This window comes from Tauraco erythrolophus, chromosome 1 (assembly GCF_009769465.1).
Source record: "Tauraco erythrolophus isolate bTauEry1 chromosome 1, bTauEry1.pri, whole genome shotgun sequence".
NCBI classification, from domain to species: Eukaryota; Metazoa; Chordata; class Aves; order Musophagiformes; family Musophagidae; genus Tauraco; species Tauraco erythrolophus.
Window position 1 is genome coordinate 1,003,170 of NC_141465.1, and position 21,567 is coordinate 1,024,736.

General features: G+C 47.5%; 1 protein-coding gene across 1 annotated transcript in view; it reads right to left on the reverse strand.

Moving 5' to 3' along the window:
* The window catches only part of MAN1A2 (mannosidase alpha class 1A member 2), a 123,736-nt gene extending 106,099 nt beyond the window's left edge, over positions 1 to 17,637 (reverse strand). The window contains exon 1 of the mRNA XM_086616575.1: positions 17,330 to 17,637. Coding sequence (XP_086472701.1) covers positions 17,330 to 17,637 — 308 coding nt within the window. The remainder of the gene's footprint in view (positions 1 to 17,329) is intronic.
* Between the last annotated feature and the right edge of the window lie 3,930 nt (positions 17,638 to 21,567).

Below are 21,567 nucleotides of genomic sequence, written 5' to 3' on the forward strand. Positions count from 1 at the left end.
GGAGTGGTAAAGAAATATCCCTGGATGAGTAGGAATTGTCCACCGTTAGCACGGGTCCCTTCTCCTGATCACCAGCCAGAAGGTGCACAGCAACACAGCTGCTGTGGTGAGTCACTGATGGCCAGAAAATTCATGGTTCTGTAGAAACAAGTCAACTAGCCCGTGAAGGATGCTTGTACGTCCACACACGCTGCTGGTTTATGAGGTTAAAGATTAGTTGTGTGTGACTGCAGCATTAATAATATGATCCACAGCAACAGTTGGAATATTGGTTTATGCAATAAAGGATATTATAACTCTACGATCCTTGTGTTGGTCATCATCTCTGTGCAAATCACTGAGTTTCAGGGCTTTAGTTGCCCTACGAAAGCAAGCTGCCTTCCTCTTTGTGCCAACACTCAGGAGACCAGGCAAGAAGCCACTCGGCCAGCAGGGAGCTGAGCCAGCTGAAAAATCATGGATCATTTCAGGCCAAATCAGGTCTGCTAAGTGGCCCTGGCCAAACACTGCTGTTGGGACAAGGATATAGGCAAGATGAAATGGCTGAGGACACAGCAGAACAGGACATGAGCTTCAAGCATTCTAGACCTGCACGTTCAGGGATGTTAAATTAGAGCCCGAGCTACATGGAGCACGTTTTCCGCACACAAACTCATGTGGCCATCACCCAGTCATCCCTCCCGCCACCATCACCCCTAGCCCCTCAGCCACAGGGTTTCCTCTCCTCTAGTTTATCCCGACAACACTGCTTCCTCCATCAGATGAGAGTCACTCCCTACCATCCCAAATTTTATTTCTGCCTTACGGAGCACTAACTTGCTTCAAATGTCTCCTCTCCCCAAGGTCACACTGATTAGTCTTTGATATCTCGCTCAGCCAATGCCCACCTCTTCTTATGCCTCGGACAATATCCCCTTTTTCTACTTAGGGGAAAAAGGGAAGGAAAGGAAAAGGCACTAGTTCACAGTCATCCCACCCCCTTTTATTTTGCTTCGTGTGCAGTTCCCATCTCCAACTTCCAAAGAAAGAAATTAATTGCTGCTCCTCCCCACCACCCAGGCCCTCTGCTAGCCCTGGCTCAATTTCCCCCTCCAGGTTCCTGTTCCTGATCAGGTCCTTCTCTCCCTTTTCCCACCCCCTATACTGGAAAAATAAGAATTATATTACCTGAAGCAATGTTCTCCTCCTGATGCCTGTATTCGAAAGAGGTACCACAGGAAGCAGGGCAGCTCCCTCCTTTTACACCATGAGTCTTCTCAGCAGCCTGATCTCTAGCAGCAAACCCCAAGACTCTCACCAACCGAAGAAAAACAGCTGGAGAAAGTTAGCTATTTAAAGCAACAGCCATGATATTCCTATAGCCTTAGTCTAAAAATTCCCGATTGTTCGCATGTAAAAGTAAGTTGACAGCAAAAAATACACCAATAGAGAAAGGCTCTTGCCAAGTGGCAGTAGCGAGTAGCACGTAACAGACTCGGAGATGGCAAACTTTCAGGTAAGCAGATGGCACCAGCCTTCCCCTGCACGGGAAACCCTCTGGCAGGTCCCATCCGTCGATGCCAGCTCCCGCGTTCCCCTAACGCTGGAGTTCTGCACAGCCCAGAAGCAACAACGCTTGAGTAGGACACTACTGGAAGTTCACACGTACTGGTCAGATCTATCTTCATCCTCCACCTGCAGCTACCGTACACCCACCTGGTGAACTGATACCTGCACATCGAGGTGTTTAATGTAAGAATCAGTCACCACGCATGGAGCCCTAAGCCACGCGCTCAAACGTTGTATGGCAAAGAGCCTGAAGAGGAAGAGGAGGGAAAACCCTGCGATGTACCACGAGACTGATACGAGGTCCTCGTTACAGGGGAATGATAGCAGCAGGGGTGTGCAGCTTGGTGCCAACACAGGGCTACAGCAATTGCTCTTCACTTGCTCCTCTCACCACCAAGAAACTATGTAAAATAGTTCAATGTAGTTAGAATGTAGCCCTGCTTCACAGAAGCTGGAAGAATGACAGAGCAATAACAGGAAAAAAAAAATAATTTGAACTCAGTCTCAGAATATCAATAGCTTTCAGAAGGTACTTCGTGACATGTCATGAGAAAAAACAGACAGGACAGGAGCTGCAGGCAATGTTCTGTTGTTAAACACAGTCCTTACTTATTTCAGGGGGAAAAACCAAATCTATCTATCTATCTATATATATATATATATATATATCACTTATACTGTGATTCAAAAGGATTTCATACAACAGGACACAGACTGCAGCGTGGATATACTTTTAACAGTAATATTGGATTAATTAAAACAGAAATATTCTATAAAAGTTCTTCTCCCTTACAGCACTGCTGGACTGGTTAGAAGGAAAGAACAGCAAAGCTTTACACCTCCCTACTTGGCAAATCAGCCAACACAGTAACTAAAGATAGAGCACCAAAATACCTGGAAATCGTGACATATGGTCTAATCTGCACTGTTCCACGGAGCAAAACTGTATCTCATTACTCCCAAAGTTCTTTAATCTTGTCAATACAGCAGAGGATGAAAGACAACTGTGTGACAAATTATTTAGCCTTCCAGGTGCTTTTAATAAGTTTCCACATGAAAATAATCCACCCTGGTAATAAACCACTCCATTTTGATTCAAGAGATAGATAATTGGGAGTTGGGTATTTTTCCTTTTTTTAAAAAAGGACAGAAAAGCAACACTGGATCAATAACTCCCTACCTCAAAAAAAAATATAACAAGGCAAGGCTCACACTGCTCAGTGCATTTATGACTATAGAAAGCATAATTTCTATAATTTCTGACGTTTTTGCACATCAGAAGAGAACACAGCCCCCAGTGCAGAATCTCAGAAAGGCTGAAGTTGGAAGGAATCTCTGGAAGTGATCTGGCCCAACTGCCCTGCTCAAGCAGGACCACCTGCAGCCAGCTGCCCACGAGCATGTCCAGAGAGGTTCTGAATATCTTCAAGGACGTAGATGTCACTACCATAAATTATGCAGTGGAGTTTCCTCAGCTACGAGCAACCTGCAGAGAACATGAGGGATAAGCTTCGCTCTGAAAAAGACACCTTCCCAATTGCAATGTCTTCCCAACCAAGTAAACAATATTGCTGATGGCCAACTAGGTCATCCTACCAATCCAGCAGTTAGTCTAAGGAGGGACTGACCCGTAAAAAAGGTAAGGATGCTGGCATTACGATGGTAAATGCAGCAGAAGGCAAAAAGAAGTACAAAAGAGGGAAGTGTGATGTGTAATTCTCGTTTGTAACAGTAGTTTAAGCCAGTTAAAGATGACCTGGCATTCTTTGGGAACTGCTACGTGGATCTTTGTTCATATCCATCTGCAATAAAAATACTGTCAGGGCACAAGAAGTGAAACAAAATACAGCAGAGGGGCAATGTTTCAATCTACATCTGTAACTCCAGTACAGTAGTACATCTAATAGATATATATCTAGAATATCATGGATGCTTTCCATAAACCTAGGATAAAATCAACAGATTAAACTAAAGAAATGAAATGTTGATTAACAGCTATCAGTGCCATTTCCAGTATCAGTGGAATACTTCAGTATCAAAATGTTTTACAGAGAACAGGCACGGGTTTTAGATGCATGCAACAACAGATGAGCTGGACACAAAACTACTCTAGACACGACCGAGACAGAAAATACACAGAAATATTGCAGCCCAGAACATGAATTTAAACTGAGGATATAAAATATCTTGGCAATTTGATCTTTGAATTGTCTTCATCAACAGAATCTTGGATTTTTCAGACAGCTTTACTATGTGTCCATAGTACACACCGAGTTATTTCCCCCTCTTAATTTGCTCAACACAATCACACCTACACCCAGCACGTTAAGTCAAATTTCTTCCTTCTCCACCACCGCCCCAGTCAGCTTTCTGAATTCCCAGCAACAAAATGCAGCTCATGGACAGTTGTAGTCTTATGCTTGATTCCTCTAAGACTAAATTAAAATCCATTTCGTTAGCTCAAATGATTATGGCAACTTCCTTATCCCTTTGAAGCAGGAGAGGTCATTTCCCTAACAAATATTTTATTATATATAACAGTACATAATTAAGAGAGAGATGACTCAAGTTCTAAAAAAAAAAAACCTAAAAACTAATTTCTGAATTAAAAGAAAAATTTTCTGCTAAAAACTAATTTCTGAAGATTAATGCTGGGGCAAAAAATCATATCCTTGCAGCCACTGTCATATATGAAAGTCAGTATTAGCTGGAAGTTCTTTCCAACCCTAAAGTAAAGATGCTGCAAAATCAAGCACTCAGACTAGGAAATGGAAGCTTAATTCCTTCTCCTATAAATATTATGTCACCTTCAGTCATTATTTTGGATTCCAGAAAGAAGGGATGGGGGAAAAAACCAAAAGAACACAAAACATGGTATTTAAGATGGCTGTCAAAGCTTAACATAGCTTCTCTTCTGGAGGATTTCTGAAGTTTCATGGAGGCTTTTCTTTACTCTTGCTTCTCAGAGGTTAAAGTTCAGATATTAGTGATTTCAAAGATAACGAGGCAGTATCAGCCACCCGTCACCACGAAGCATTTCTGGACCACATCTAGCCCTGGTGGGAGAAAGTCTGGGGCAAAAGCTATCTGTGATGTGAAAAACCGCATGGCTTAAAGGAACCCAAGAACAACTTTGGGGTTACGGTTTCATCCAGCTCCTCCTGACCTTCCCTTCCCTCCCAGCTTTCCCATCACCACACCGCAGAGAAGATGGTGATGCTGGTTTGGCCCTTGGACAGCACTTGCCACCTTCATGGCCCCCTTTTATGTCGCCTGCTGGGCACTGAACTGCAAACAGCAGGGTCAAACCGCTAAAAATAAGTGACCGATTCCATAAAAAGAAGAGGCAGAGCAGAAACTGAAAATAAGAGTATAAAACCTAAAATCGTCTGTCACAAACGTTTCTGACCAGTTTGCTGTAAACATAAGGGTTTATAAATCTCAGAAGACATTCTATTTTAAGCGTTATTGAACCCACCTGAAAGCTGGTGAGGCGAGGTTAGGGCTGATGCTGTTTAAGGCGATTTTTCAAGGCAGCTTGGAAGAACTCTACTCAGTTTGCACAGGTTCCAGAACTTCCTTCTTATTGACAGAAGTCCAGAAAAATGAATTTAAGTAGCACACTGAAGGAATATTTTAAATTGTTACATTTCCACATATCTTCTAGATACTAGAACGCTATATTACATAGTTTGCTTTTCTCTAGAAATTCCATACCATGAACCCATGAAGGTTCAAAACAAACTCACTAAGGAACCAAAGAACAGCAGGTCATTACGATGCCCAGAGAAGCTGTGGATACCCAACCCCTGGCAGTGTTCCAGGCCAGGTTGGATGAAGCTTTGAGCAACCTGGTGTAGTGGAGGGTGTCCCTGCCCATGGCAGGGGGGCTGGAGCTGGATGATCTTTGAGGTCCCTTCCCACCCAAACCATTCCATGATTCTATGACTCACTCAAAAATTATACACACCACTTTGGAGTCTGGGCTGGTGGTTGGTTTGTTTACTCCTTACTGTGTGAAGAGAAGCTCCCTAGATATTTCCTTGTGTTTTTACCTTTTAAACTCAAAAGCCACTTTAATTTTTCCCAAGATCACCACCAGCAAGTTCTAGAGTACAAAAAATTTTGAACAAAATTACAAACCTCAACGGTATGTAATTAACACCATCTTGTGCTGGGGATTGACCAAGTGACTTGTGTCATTATCTGAACCCCCCCAGACCAAGTAAAGGTGGCATTTTCTTTGCAGTGCCTTAAGTTTCTCCCACAAGTGTTCCTGCAGGTTACATTACCACTCGAAACGTCACATATTTCATGGAGCATAATGATTCAGGCACCTTGCCAAATTGACACAAATATGTCAAGCCTCATTTTTCTTTGTAACAGCAGCAGACTGGATGATCTAGTCCCACCGTAGCGTGACGTCCAGATGCTATTCTGAGGAAATGATGTCTAAAGAGGGGAGAGGGGTGTCAAGCAAACGACTGTGTAACTGCAATAGCCTGTCCATCTGAATAAAATTAGTGCTCAAGTGATTTACAGCAACCAAAATAAACAGATCAAGAGACTACAGATGGATAAAACCCAGAGCAAATCAAGGACCTGAGGTTCACACGTCGTGTTAGTACCACAATCTCAAAAATTCTGTTGTTTCACAAACGTATCAAGAACAAAGTCACCATTAGGCATTTAACTTTATGGGTCAATAAAGCCTTCCCACCGCCTTCTCTGGCCAGCAAGGGGCTATCAAACGCTGCCATGCCAGCACAGAGCTGGGCCAACGCCAGCCAGAAACATTCCAGGTTCTCTTCCATCACTGGTCTTTTGCTGTTGTTGTTTTTCAGACCAAGTAATACCAAGAATGATGGGAGTTGAGTAGGGTGTTTTGGTGTTGTTTTTATAGGAGAGCTTCCTTTGGTTACCGATACAATTTTGAACGATTCCCCATCGTTCTGTTCACCAATATCACTACAAGAAAAGGCTGGACCAAGTTCATTACAGAAGTTATTTATAAAAAAAACTCCAGTAGAGTATCAGTCACCTCATCAGCCATCGGTTTGCAAGTTTCCCATGCAAGTATTGAAATGACAGCAGTGACAACCGATTATCCACTTCACTGAGCACTTTATAGACACCACAGACACCTGGGTATCCTTCCACAGGTATCAGCTCCTCAATGGGAGAAAGTTCACAGACACAATATAAAACTAAAAAACAAGTTCTCAGTTATCAGGGGGACAGTTATTACCATGGAGTTAAGTTCCCTTCCATCATTTGGGATGTGAACTAGTAATTCAGTCCACACAGAAACAGGCATAACGTTCATCAATGAACTGCACTGACAGGGACCAACTCAACACACGTAACAGTAGACCCAACTTGACTGCTCTGAAGTACCTAAATCAGTGTTTTTAACAGTTCAGAGTCACAATCACCAGAAACAAAGTGCAAGATACAGTGATAAAACTGAAGTTGAAAATTTAATTCTCAGCACTATTTCTCATTTGGTTTTGAGTTTTCCTATTTAATGGAAAACGGCTGTTTTACAGACCCATTAATACTTTAATTGCCATGGACTCCAATTCCTCTAGAAGGTGGAATTACTCCCAAAAGTAGAAATCTGAATTCCTTCAATACCCTAACATCAGAACTCCACGACGCAGAAGACCCTACTTACCCCTCTGCAGTATTTTCTTCTCCAGAACACTGTGCATTGCAGTTCCGAATTCAATACCAGCATTACTTCATCATTTGCAGGACACTTTCCACTCAAATAGAAGCCAGTGACAGCAGAAGAGATGCCTTTAGGAAACTAAGGATGTGGATTATAGCACTGGGAAAATGGACACGTGCTCGTATCACCTGCAATTATTAAGTCTTAAACAGTCTTCAGCGCTTCTGAGATAAACCTGATTAACAAGAGATTTAAAAAGGTCACTAAAAACCTGGTTCTTAGTCAAACTACTTCCCGCTATCATTTTTTTCAGGACTGAATTTTCTCTTTGAGGAAAAAAAAGGGGGGGCAAGGAGAGAATACTGTATCTTATCCAGGAAAATAACTCCCCTCTTCTCCAAGAAGCATCCTTCCCACTCCTTTTGCCACCTCAAACAAGCCGAGACAGTGGCGCGTGTTTTTGCCAAGTCCTGTTTTTAAAGCATAGAACAAATTTTATTTCATAAAAGTAATGAAACCAAGTGGGAAGTTTGCAGTCCAGAAAGTCAGCTCTGGAGTATGATTTTTAAAATACACTACAGAAAGGATGCAAGCACGGAGCAAAAGCAGATCCCCTGACTCGCACAGGGAAAAGAGTAACTAGCCCTCAAAATGCAACACATCCGTAAAGATGGCACCATATCCAGAAAAACCTGCTGAGGAAACAGCACGTGCTGCAAGCTATTCTTACTGGCCAACAAAGCTGAACCACGAGCCCAGCCCAGCATATGCTGCATGAGTTACTTATCATGCGGGACATTCGGAGCAAGAACGTGCCAGATGGGATCTTCCCCTTCCCACTGAAGGATTTTAAGGAATACGCTGCTCCCACAGATGAGATGTTGTTCTTCCCCTTGGTGAGCACATTTGGTCGGTCCCAATAAAAAGTGAAACAGCTTAGTTTGATTTACCACTGAGGGACACCTGCTCACCAACGGCCTGACTGGACACTTCGCCAGTTAAAGCATGTCAGCAGCTCCCAGAGAAGAATGACAAATCACTGAGAGGGCGAAACTATCCACTTCTGCAGCTTGCCCGTGCAAACCTCGAGTGCCTCGCTGGCCTCCAAACTGCTAAAGCTCAGCTGAGATGAATGTCATCTTGCAAAAGTCTTCCGAGTTGCTACGAGCACGCATTAAATGTGAAAACTGACCTTCTTCTGCATGCTGGTGTTAACAGACTCCAAGTCATCTCATTTAAGAGCTCTTAAATCTTTACGCGGCAAACTTTCATCGTATGGGCTCCCCAAAAGCTGCTGGTTTGCTCAGGCCACGCTGATCAGATCACACAATGTTAAGGCAAAGGAAAGCCTCAAACTCACGGACTCAAACGGAATCGTGGAAAACAGCAACCAGTCCATTGCAGGCTCCAACGGCAGCACTCCGGCGAGGAGCTGGGGAAGCACTTACGAAATCCTCTGGCGGTTTAGGAGGTGACTAGCACTAAGAAATGGCATGAAACATTAATGAAACTCATGCAGAACACCATACGCACGGTCATCCAGCTCATGGGTTTGCGTCACGAGAGCATTTTAAAAGCCAAAGGCAGCGAGACAGAATCATAAACACGAGTCAGTGTTTGGGCAAATAAAGGCACAGAACTAACCCAGCCCTGTATCCCCGACACCAGTGGCCTTCAGCTTTCTGCCCCAGTGCTTCCTACTGCCTCAGTAATGCACCCCGTTGCTATGGGCATCCCATAACACCCAGTTGGTTCCCAGTCCCTGCCCCAGCCACCAGCGGAGCGCAGGGGACACGCTGCGGCTGGCTCAGTGTCACGCTCGTGCAGACGGACCAGCAGCACATTGAGTGTCACAAACGTGACAAAAAAAGGGCCACAAAGATGATGAAGGGAGTGGAGCATCTCCCATATGAGGAAAGGCTGAGGGAGCTGGGTCTCTTTAGCTTGGAGGAGACTGAGGGGGGACCTCATTAATGTTTATAAATATGGAAAGGGTGACTGTCATGAGGATGGAGCCAGGCTCTTCTCAGTGGCATCCAGTGACAGGACAAGGGGAAACGGATCTAAGCTGGAACATAGGAGGTTCCGCTTAAACATGAGGAAGAACTTCTTCCCAGTAAGGGGAACAGAGCACTGGAACAGGCTGCCCAGAGAGGTTTTGGAGTCTCCTTGTCTGGAGATGTTCCAAACCCACCTGGACGCATTCTTGTGTGATCTGATCTAGGTGGTCCTGCTCCGGCAGGGGGATTGGACTAGATGATCCTTTGAGGTCCCTTGCAGTCCCTGACATTCTGGAATTCTGTGAAATGACTCTGGGGCTCCGGGCCACAATTCCCCCTTCAGCGCTGTCCCGAATTAGGGCCCCTCTCTCTCACCCAGCGCCAAGACATGCATGAGATACGGAAAGGTGCTAATTTCCAGAGGTTGCCCTGGGCTGCCGATGGACCTTCTGGGGGAGAACAGAACGGGGTCAGCGAGCACTACAGGTGAGCAGATGGCACAACCACGTAAGCTTTGCTTGCTTAAGAAACGAGGCTCAAGATACATTTAAAAAGCAGTTTCTAGCGTAGAAGAGAATGTTAAGAAATCACCTATAACAGATCTTCTCAATTATTATTTTTTTTTAATTTTAGAAACACCAGTGTACCTGGTTGGGTACTCAAAAAACAGGGATGGAAGTTACCAGGGAAGATTACCTCCCTTATTTTTTGAGATCTTCAAATTCTAAGTAATGCAAATAATACCAAACCTCCAGATCTTTGAGTGAATAGATGAAGCTACATAATTTGCTCCATACAGGATACTAGATTAGACAACAAGATAAAGACAAAAGGAATCAAAAGCCTACAAATTTTGTGAGCAAACATATACTATAAGAACTTAGAAAGTCTTAAAGCTTTTCAAATATTTCCCCCCACCATGAATAAGTGTATTCACTCTCAATACAATAAGATAATAAAGTAAAATCTGTTTGTTGAATTCAAAGAGAAAGAGAAGTCATATGGATCACGTCAGAGGTAGATAACTATTGTAAAAGCTGGTATTTTGGAAAAGTTACAATCATACAGGACATTCAGAGCCTTAAGACTTTTTATTTCAAGGTTTGAGTGGCAGGGGAAAGGTTCTTAATTTTCTTCTTCCTTGGCCTTACTACCTTGTCAGCCTGTTGAACACTTATCCCCACAAACACTTAACTTGCAACAGAACTCTGAATTTTAGTAATAAAGTGATGATCTAGTTCCTGAGCTAAGAAAATCGACAGCGCTCACTTGAGCCTGCAAGTGGAAACGTAGGGAAAAGAACAAATCCCACAAGCTGCATCCAAACACACACTCTCCAGTTCCCACTTGACAACAGAGCACTGGAACAGGCTGCCCAGTTGTTGTCAACCCCAACAACTACTGCGAGGAACCGCTGCCCACCCATCAGAGCAGCTCTTCCCAACACTGAGAGCTGCCGTAACGGAAGCATGGGATGGTGGAGTAAAATCACTGACCACGTTTTGGACTTCCACAGGCTTCTTAGGGAAGTACACGAGAAGAAAGGCGTTAAAAAAATTTTCCCTCTTTGCCCATATTCAGTCTCAGTTCAATCGTTATGAAAACACGTACACATATGACACGTGGTGTCACCAAACTTTTAATTAGTTTTACACACATTTGGTGTGAGGAAGCAAAACTCCAACTCGGAACCAGCTGAGTGTGGTCAAGATGTTTGTACTTACTGCAGGAAATTAAGAGTTCTCCCATCTCCTGATCCTCTCACAGTGCAATGCACCCACAACTAGCCGTGCTGCTTACTGTTGCCTACACTGCTACCATCATCAGGCAATCCACGTTTCTGCTAAAGTCCTTCCAAGATTTGAATCGACAAGACTCCCAATGAACCAAAGTGCTCCTGTCTCCCACCCACTAGCTGGCCTCAACCCAGCCAGCAGACTTGCTGCAGTTTTCCCACGCCTGATTGTTTTCCAGCATGTAGATAAAGTGTCGATCATGCAGAAAACCAACAACTTTGATTTTTTTTTTTTTTTAAGAAAAAAATAAACTGGAAAGGATAAGAACTGGAGAACACCAGCCCTCGACTCCTCTCTTTCCTAACACAGGAAATACTTTGACAAACTGGAGTACAGCACGGTAACTTGAAGAAAGCAGCACTCTACATATGATGTAGGCTGTTCAGCAGATGGGGGGAGGAGGGAGGACATCTAGACAGATGGTCTAGAATTTGCATTTTGTAATTTGAAGATGAAAGCACTTCTCAGCCTACAACATAACACGCTAATTTCAGCGGAACCTCAGAAATAAAACAAGAGGGTACCTCTCCCACAGTCCAGTACTACTCCAGAAGAATTTCAAATTGAGTTTAAGGGTATAACGTGGGGACTCCAGAAGAAATCAAGAGAAATCAAACTCCCATATATCTTCAGGTACCAGCATCATTTCTCAAGCCTCTCCTCGAAACGGTGTCCAGGACAGAGAATGACATATGGCTCCTTTACTCCAGCTGAGGAAAGCCTCCAGATAAAGACGGGCAGTGCTCCTGCAGCAGCTCCAGCAGCTGAAGACTGCCAGCAGTTCAGTACAACTTCCTTGCCCTAGACTACAAGACGCTTCCAAACCCTGACTTTGGCTCCACAGATGTCACCATGAGGACCTGCATCTCCTGCATGTTACACCCTGAACACCCCCTGCTTCCAGACCAAGCACCTCAGCTTCAACTCAGTGTCCGTGCTTCGCAGAGACTGTGTCCACTCCAAAGGCAGGTCCAACTTCATCCAGTGAAGAACTGGACAGAGTAGGAGTTGGGGCCCAGACACTACACTGGCTCCTGACTTTTCAGGTGAAAAAACAGGTTCTCTGAGTCACAATAGCAAATACTCTTAATTAGACTAATGAGCTGTACCTCAAGTAAAGGTGGGAAAGGAAGAGCAAAGAGTTTTATGCACTTTTACACTTGATGGCACGGCAGAGGATGACAGGACACACTGATCCCACTGAGTAATAGAGGTTAAATTATCTCCTCTGCCCACTTCTACTATGGTTAATTAAGTCATACAGACCAGAGAAGATAAAGGTATTCAAAAGAAGCATATTAAGCCTTTCATGTGTCTTTTTTTAAAAAAAAAAATTGCAGGATTTAAAAGAAGAAATTAAGACTGAAAGCTCTTCAGAACCATTTTTGTTGCTTTTATCTCTTAAGAGTAGAGTCAGCAGCTGCTACTGCCCCAGAGACAACCTTATACTGAGCAGAAGAAGAAAGAGCACTTTTAGACTGCTGCCACACAGCTGCTGACCCACAACTGGTCATATCACACCGCTGAGCTTGTGTCTTTGCATAAAAAGAAGCCAATATTCCTCAGCTTCCCAGAAACACAGTCCAAGGCTGATTTACACCCACCCATACCTACCTGCACCCAGCAGCCACAGCCGCTGAGGTGCTCAGCTGTGTTTGCAGCACCTGCTCCCAGTCTGATGACACAAGGGCTGGTGGTTTTCCATAAGCACGGGCAGGAACCACAACGTGGGGTAACACACAGCGACTTGGCAGCTGAAGGTGGAAGCTCTGCAAATTCATAAATTCATAGATTCATAGATTTCTAGGTTGGAAAAGACCTTAGAGATCATCGAGTCCAACCATCCCTAATCCCCATTAAACCATATCCTCAAGTAGATCATCCACCCTATTCTTAAACACATCCAGGGATGGGGACTCAACCACCTCCCTGGGCAGCCTATTCCAGTGGCTGACAACCCTTTCAGAGAAGAAATACTTCCTAACATCCAACCTGAACCTCCCCTGACTAAGCTTATACCCATTTCCTCTTGTTCTATCACCCAACACTAATGTAAAGAGCCCTTCCCCCACCTCCCCACCATCTTTTCTCAAGTATTTGTAGGCTGTAATCAGGTCTCCCCTCAGCTCAAAATTGTGAAGGACTGAATTCTTGGCACAAGGATAGTCCAGGCGCTGTTACAAAGTGGCTTTGCAGCTTCGAGCTCATAAAATTACATTATTTGTTGCTTCTTAAGATTAACGTGCTTTTGCACAGAAATGATCTTAACTTTTGTCAAGTCATATAAAGAGCAGCTGCTTGACACATCATTAAAGAAACAAGTCAGCTCGATTTTCATATTGCTGCTAATCCTATTTTAAAAAAATCTGACATATCAAGGAGATTACAGCGCGTCTGCATTCTCGGTCACTTACATTAGATGTCAAGCAACCGTAAGAATGTTTTGGTTTTGTTCCAAAGCAATATTTCAGACGTGGTACTGAAGAATGAAGGACCTAATATAGCTGGAAAGCAACAAGGCAGCGAGAAACACTTTGGTTTTGTGTGGCAGGGAAGATGTAGAAGTTTGGGAGAAGTGACAGTTATCTAAAACTGCGTAACAAATTTTGAGTGACCCACAAGTTTGTTAGGCAAGATGTGTCTTCAGAACTGCAGCATCTCTGAAATGTCCTCTTTGAAACGGAGAGAAATTCACCTTTGGGAAACGAAAACGATGTCTAAAAAGCACGTGCACGCACCTACCTTCACAAGCCCTGGACCAGCCCTTGCCACTCTCCCTCCTCCCAGAGCACACGTGGTGGTGCACCCTTCCACCACCACCGACCCATTCCCCACGAGTCACCCAGCAGGTGCACACCAAGAGCTCACCCACGAAATTAACAGTTAAATTGAGCATTAGCTTGGATCACAGCCCATCCACTTCCCAAAACACAAACCGCAGTTTTATTCCAGATTTTAACCATCATCCTACAAGAATTTTTTTTTTTTTTCTTTGGATGATAGGCAAGGACATTGTAACTCTTGTACAAATACTTCAGACCATCAAGGAAGGCAGCGGGGTTTCTCCCTTTTTCTGTCTGGAAGGGGAGAAGGGAAGTGGAACATGAGCAGTAAAAAAAAACAGGCTATGGAACGATGCAAAGTTAATGTCACCAAGGGGTAACCACTGTAACAATAATAAAAACACTCAGGAATGTCATGAGGGCCCAGGGGAAGAGGTGGGAAAGCAGCATGAGGAACACAGAGAAGGTCCAGTGAGAATCACTGTTGGCACACCCAACACTAAAGCACGGCTGCATGACAACCCCCTCCTTACATCACTGCTGTACTTCACTAGAAGTTAGAAACATGAATATCCTTCAACAGCTTCTGAAGCTCAAAACGTAAGGGGTAGGGGAAAGAGAGCATTAAAATATTATAGAGCGAGTCCAGAGGAGGCCACAAAGATGATGCAAGGGCTGGAGCACCTCTGCTATGAAGACAGGCTGGGAGAGTTGGGGCTGTTCAGCCTGGAGAAGAGAAGGCTCCGGGGAGACCTTCCAGCACCTTCCAGTACTTGAAGGGGCTACAAGAAAGCTGGAGAGGGGCTTTGGACAAGGGTGTGTAGTGACACGACAAGGGGCAACGGCTTTAAACTGAAAGAGGGGAGATTTTGATTAGATCTCAGGAAGAAATTCTTCCCTCTGAGGGTGGTGAGGCACTGGCACAGGTTGCCCAGAGAAGCTGTAGCTGCCCCATCCCTGGAAGTGTTCAAGGCCAGGTTGGATGAGGCTTTGAGCAACCTGGTGTAGTGGAGAGTGTCCCTGCCCATGGCAGAGGGGTTGGAACTGGATGGTCTCTGAGGTCCCTTCCAACCCAAACCATTCCATGATTCTATAGCTTCGGGAGCAGCATAATAATGATAAGTGGGTTTTATCATTTCATAGAGGTCAACACCAGCATTCACAGAAGAAACACTTTCCTTCCATCACTAAACCAACACACCTGTCATTTCAGGATCAAGCGACCTTTGACCTTGGATGCGATTTCTTCTGAACACCCATAATCCTTCAAAGTGCAGCTTGTCAAGCCATTCCCACACCACACATCTTACACCACACCCTCCCTTGTACTATCAGTAGTAACTTCTCGTGATCTTTCGTACCGTAACTCCTCCGGTGCCATCCGAAGTCCAACGCTTACAGAGTAGTTGACGCTGGACTTTGCTCTTGACAGAAAGCTGAACAAAGTTTTCCGTCCCAGACCGAGGGAACACGTCATCTAGAATTCACTACTGGAGACCCTACACTTTCTCAAAATACCTGTCCATGTCCCTGAAAACAGCCACAGGTGTTTTCAGAAAACAGCCACCACACCACCTCGAAGGTAGCAAATCGCTTGCTGATAAGATTACGTGGTAATAAGCCCAAAAAGTTGCTCCAGAAGTAAAGAACACGTGTCCTACAAGCAGGCAGGCTTGTCTAGTAGTTGAGCTTGGAGTAGTCCAGTGGTTTGCAGGACTGAAACAGCAGGAATAATATCTATTCTTGCTCAAATAACAACTCCCAAGGCGGCCATGAGGAACGGTATATAAGGGATAATTTTGGGTAGAGGGCATGTACACACGTAAGGAGGAACCACAGGAGAGTTAACGGATGACACGATGACCACTTTGTTTAAGAACAGATCCCAAACGAGCACAACGCGGTTGGCTCCAACAGGTGTAAGTCACTGTTACATGACAGACAAAACCAGTACGCACCAGTTACTAAAGCTGCAGCCTCGCTAATCACACTTGAAGAGGAACCCTGAAAAGGACCCACGTAAGCAGGTTGATCAAGAGCATCGCTCCAGAACCATCAGTACTAACAAACTCCTTTTTCTACAGCCCATCTACCGGGCAACGCAAGGTCCAACAGTCACAGCTGGAGATTTGAAAATCCCCGAACTCTTCTTTTTATTTCATCTCTCTCCTCTTCAGAACCTGATTTTGACTGCGTGTAGCACAGTGACTGGGGAAGCTGAGAAATAAGATCACGAAAAAAAGACAGACAGTGAAAGATGAGAACTTCAAAGGCGCGTTAGAGAGTGCCCAAACCTACATTTTGTGCGACGTTTAACCGCACCAGCAATTAAGATCATAGACAAACAAAGTCCTTGTTAAACATTAAGCATCCCTGCCCTTTCAGTTAAGGAGAAAGAGCTCATGATAAGTGCCCCGAGACATCTGATGGCAAAGATGCCTTAAGGAAAAATACCATGGTATTCAGGTAGTCTATTCATCTGTTACGAGTGAGAGAAGCAATCGTATCCTCTCGGTTTAATCTAGCACAAATAACCTTTAAATAATTCTGATATCATGGCAATAGGATATATTTTAAACTGTTCTCAGAGGAACACCACCAGCACAAGTAATCTTCCTTTAAATCTCACTGTATTACCAATTTAGGCGTGGAAGAGCACACACTTTATCACTCATCATCATCCCGTTTCGCACATCTTTGACAGTGGGGAGACATCAGTCGGCTTCACTGCAATCCAGGTACTAGGGTGGGATTTAAGCAATTCAAGTATGGTAGGAGCAAATGTACAGTATAACCCTCATTTAAGTTTTTTAATCTTGGTTTTGAAGGTTTAACTTCGCACAACCCAGCCTCAGACATTGAGAGGCTTATGCCGCACAAAGCTTTAGGTGGACCCCAAAAAAAAGCTATGGACAGCATGACATTTACCCTTGTTACCTTCACTACTATTTTACCTCTCATTTCTTTACACGGGCAAACACAACCAACTCAGCCACGGGCACCTCCAATTGCCTGGAATACCAAAACACCACGAGATTTTAAGGGCCAGAAAAGGGCGCTTGTGCCACCTACGCTAGTTCCGTGCCCTGCAGACCCGTCAGCCTTCGTCAGACCAAAGTTCTGGCTCCACCACCCAGCAAGGAGCAGCCGTTTTGAGGAGGCACTGAAAAGCAGCAGTTTTTCAGCCGCTTACACCGTCTCCGCAAACGCCAAAACTTATCCCCCTTCTTTCCACGAGCTACCCAGGGAACTGGCGAGGAGGTCAAGGAAAGCTCCTGTTTATCCCCGCAGCCCTCGCGGGCCAGGAGGCTGAATTCCCACTGGAAACGGGAACGCGGAGCCACGGTTCCATATGGCAGCCGGAGGACTACAAGGCTCGGGCTCAGGAGCTGATCCCCGCCGGGAAGATGCGATGCTCGGAGCGCCCGCGGCACGGGAAGGAGCCGCCCGAGCCGCCCATCTCCCCCTCCCCCGGTTCCGCTCCCGCGGGGCCGCGCCAGTGCCCCCCCCGGCCAGCGCAGCACCCACCTGTGCCGGTGCGGGTCGCGGCCCTGCCCGTGGATGAGGAACCCGCCGAGGTCCTTGTCCCCTTTGCTGGTGTCCACGTGCGGGATGAGCACGTCCTCCAAGCCCAGGTCGAAGCGCTTGTGCTTCGAGGAGTCGGGGAGGAAGAAGAACGCCCCGAAGCACAGGGTGATGAAGGCACTAAGGATGAGGAGCAGGATGAATTTCTCGGAGAGCCGCAGGGTGGCCCGGTGGTGCGGGAAGGCGGAGGCCCCCAGGGGCAGGGGGGGCAACCTCCGCCCGGACAGCGGCAGCAGCGCGGGAGCGGTCATCCTTCCGCCAGCGGCCGCCCCGCGGGGCGCGGCTCAGCCGCTCCGGCGGCCGGCGCGGGCCCGCCTCGGCTCGGCCGCCTCCCGGCCCGGCGCGGGGGCTGCGGGCGGCTCCACCATCCCGCCCGCGGGCGCCGGGCCGCGGCCCCCCCCTCGCCCGCCGAAGGAAGGGAAAGGACGGGACGGGAGCGGAGGGGAAGGGGGGGCCGGGCCGCCCGCACGGCCCCCGCCCCCCCGGGGGCTCAACCGCGCCGCTACCTGCGCGCCCCCCTCCCGCGCCCCGGCACCGGCAGGGCCCGAGCGGGCGGCTCCGGTCAGCGGCGCTCCCCGACCGCGCGGCTGCGGGACTCCGGCAGCGGCGAGCGGCGGCGACAGCGGGCCGCGGGGAGCCCGGGCTGGAGCGCAACGTCCCTCTGCCCGCGTCCCCTCGGCCGGGCCGGGCGGAGGCTCATCCCCGCCGCGCCGCCCCGCTGCGAACGGCGCACGGCAACGGCCACGGCACTCGGGACCCGCTCGCCGCCCCGACGGCGCCTGCGCGGCGGCGGGCGGCGCATGCGCGCTGCGGGAAGCGAGGGCGCCGGGAAGGCGCCGCGAGAGCCCCGCCCCTTCGGCGGGAGGGGCGGGGCGAGGGGCGGGGCCTGCGGCAGCGGGAACCCTGGGGGGGGTTTTGGGTGTCGTCCCGGGGGGGGGCTCGTAAAATGGAGCCTGTGCCCGCCGAGGGGTCTCTGTCTGTGGCTGTCGCCGGCACGACAGGCGCGTCCCCGAGGAGCTGCGGCAAGTCCTGATGGGACCACCCGTTGCACGTGCTGGTGATGCTTGCAAGGTGGCAGGTCGTGCGTCCCCAGGTGGGTGGGGTGGGGTGGGGTGGGTTGGTTGAATTGGGTGGGGTGGGGTTGGATGGGTTGGGTTGAGTAGGGTGGGGTGGGGTTGGTTGAATTGGGTGGGGTGGGGTTGGATGGGGTGGGGTTGGGTTGAGTAGGGTGGGGTGGGGTGGGGTTGGTTGAATTGGGTGGGGTGGGGTTGGATGGGGTGGGGTTGGGTTGAGTAGGGTGGGGTGGGGTGGGGTTGGTTGAATTGGGTGGGGTGGGGTTGGATGGGATGGGGTGGGGTTGGGTTGAGTAGGGTGGGGTGGGGTGGGGTTGGTTGAATTGGGTGGGGTGGGGTTGGATGGGATGGGGTCGGGTTGGGTTGAGTAGGGTGGGGTGGGGTGGGATGGGGTTGGTTGAATTGAGTGGGATGGGGTTGGGTTGGGTGGGGTTGGATGGGTTGGGTTGGTTGAATTGGGTGGGGTTAGGTTGGATGGGTTGAGTTGGGTTGAGTAGGGTGGGGTGGGGTTGGTTGAATTGAGTGGGGTTGGATGGGGTGGGGTTGGGTTGAGTAGGGTGGGGTGGGGTTGGTTGAATTCAGTGGGATGGGGTTGGGTTGGGCGGGGTTGGACGGGTTGGGTTGGGTTGGTTGAATTGGGTGGGGTGGGGTTGGGTTGGGTGGGGTTGGGTTCATTGAATTGGGTGGGATGGGTTGGATTGGGTGGGGTTGGATGGATTGGATTGAATTGAATTGGATTGGATTGGATGGGGTGGAGTTGGATGGGTTGGATTGGATTGGATGGGGTGGGGTGGCATTGGGTTGGGTTGGGTTCAGCAGGGTTGAGTTGGATGGAGTTGGGTTGGGTTGGGTTGGGTTGGTTGGTTGGTTGGGTTGGGTGGGGTTGGATGGGTTGGGTGGGGTGGGGTGGAGTTGGGTTGGGTTAGGTTCCGTTCCGTGAGGTGGGGTTGGATGTAGTTGGGTTGGATGTAGTTGGGTGGAGTTGGGTTCGGTGGGATTGGGTGAGGTGGAGCTGAGCTGAGTTGAGTTGAGTTAGGTGGGGTTGGGTTGGTTTACATCAGGGGATCGACTGGGATGGCAGAGCCCACGGCCTGGGACAGCCAAGGGCTGCAGATCTGCAAGAAATCCTGCCAGGACGACTGACTTCCGAGCTATGGCTGCTGAACCCATCTAGCTCCCCCAGCCCCTTGAAACCTGTGGGAATGTTAAGGCAGAAGTGCTGTGAGAAGGGGCAAAGATGAAGGGAGGGGCAGAGAACGTATCTGAATTACCCTTTCTGTGCCCATTTTACCCTGCTCTGTCGTGGTTTGCTGCCTGCACGCGTGCACAAGGCAAAGGTCTCCGGTCCATAAAGGATTCCAGGAAAAAGCCAAAGGAAAGGTCAAGTACAGGCCTGGGTGAGGCAACTGCAGGAACCACATTCAGAGGAGTTAAAAGAACAAAAGCAGGTCCGTAAGTCTGGGAGAGGAGTTCCACCTCCAGCTCTTTTCAAACTAGAATGTTTTTCACTTTTTAAGGGTTTAACAAGACCAGCGGAGCCTGGAGCACTCTCGGAGCGTGGAGAGCAGAGCGTGTTCAGCAGAGCTGGCAGGCGAGGCTGAATCCCAGCCAAGGAAACATAAAGGCTGGGGAGAGGACAGGTCGGTTCAGCCTGCTAAGTGAAGTTAGCTGGGCTGGAGAGGACTTTCAAGGTAGAAGGCAGCGTCTCCAGGCTGTGGTAGGACTGATGGGATGAGAACTAAAGGGAAGCAGCAGGGAACCCCCCCAGCCCAGCTCCAGAAGGGTGAAGGATCCAGTTTACAGGTGTAAATACGTAAAGAAAGTGGGAGAGAAAGCGTTGAGACACGTGTCCTGCAGACAGAGCAGGTTAGTGCTCAGCTTCTGGTCTGAGTGTGGTACACTATGGAAATTAAGCACTCGAGAAGTTAATCTGGGAGGCTTCCAGGGAAGGAAAGCAGCTGAGCTAATAAAAAAAATCTGATGGTCAATGTAGTGGCATAGGTGTGGGTGGATCAAAAAAAGTCCAGATGAATAAACACTAGGGTCAGTCAGGTTCTCTGAAGTTAACTGATCAAGGCAAAGGAGACCTCCTTCTCCCTAAGACTAACTCTTCCACTCTGGTTACTCCTTGTCTCCCCACATCCAAGCTATGAATCACACCTTGCTGGATCTTTTTGAGTAACATATCAGAGAGAACGGCCTTCCCCATCTGTCCACCCAGCTAAACTCTTCCATCAACTTACACTTTTGCTTCCTCTTCTCTGTTTTTTCCAAAAAGGACCCACAACAATGCCCTGCAGCAGACAGCTGGATCCTGCTCACTAGTTTATCACGAGTAAAGAAGAGAATAAAGTGAGAAACTCCACCATGAGATGACAAAAGGCGAAGAGCCAGTGTGGGACAGAGATACCAGAGAGAGCCTGCGTGAAAAGAGCTGCTTTGTCACCGAGACCACAGGGTGCTCCAGCCAGTACCGCAACTGAACCCAACATTTTGTGTTGTTGCTACAGGATCAACAGGCTTCAGCTGGTCTGGTGGCCGTTTCAGCTGTCTTCTGGTTTGATCTGGTAAAGCAGAGTAATTTCAAATATGTTCAAGGCTTCACTTGTTAAATTGCATTCACGCAGAGTCTAAAAAAAATAAAATCAGTCCGTGAAGACTTGTGTTCTTCAGGTTTTTTTGCCCTTTGCTTCACACTTGCCTGCCAACTGCTAGTTTCTCTTCTGCTTTAAAAGACTGAGCAGAAGCCTCCAATTTCTTTATAAAATGTTCCTTTGTGTTTAGCTCATTGCGAGGAAGTGACATTTCTGTAGGTTTTGTAGTTTATGATGACCTTTCCACCTTCTAAAGCGTCTGTGTCTAAACCATGATGAAGTTTTGTGTTTCCACAATTTTGTGCTTGTTTTGGCTTCTCTCCTCTTTACCAAAGTCTAAGTGTAATTTTTCATCCCTGGGTTCTGTCAGACTGGGTAATATGCATATCCCTGTAAGTCTGCCAGTGATTTTCCACGCTGCAGTGGTGTTGCTCTGTAGCTGCACAACATTAAATATAGAACTACGTTGAATTAGTTGTTTTTGGGAGCTGGCGCTGCACTATATAGGTTCTGC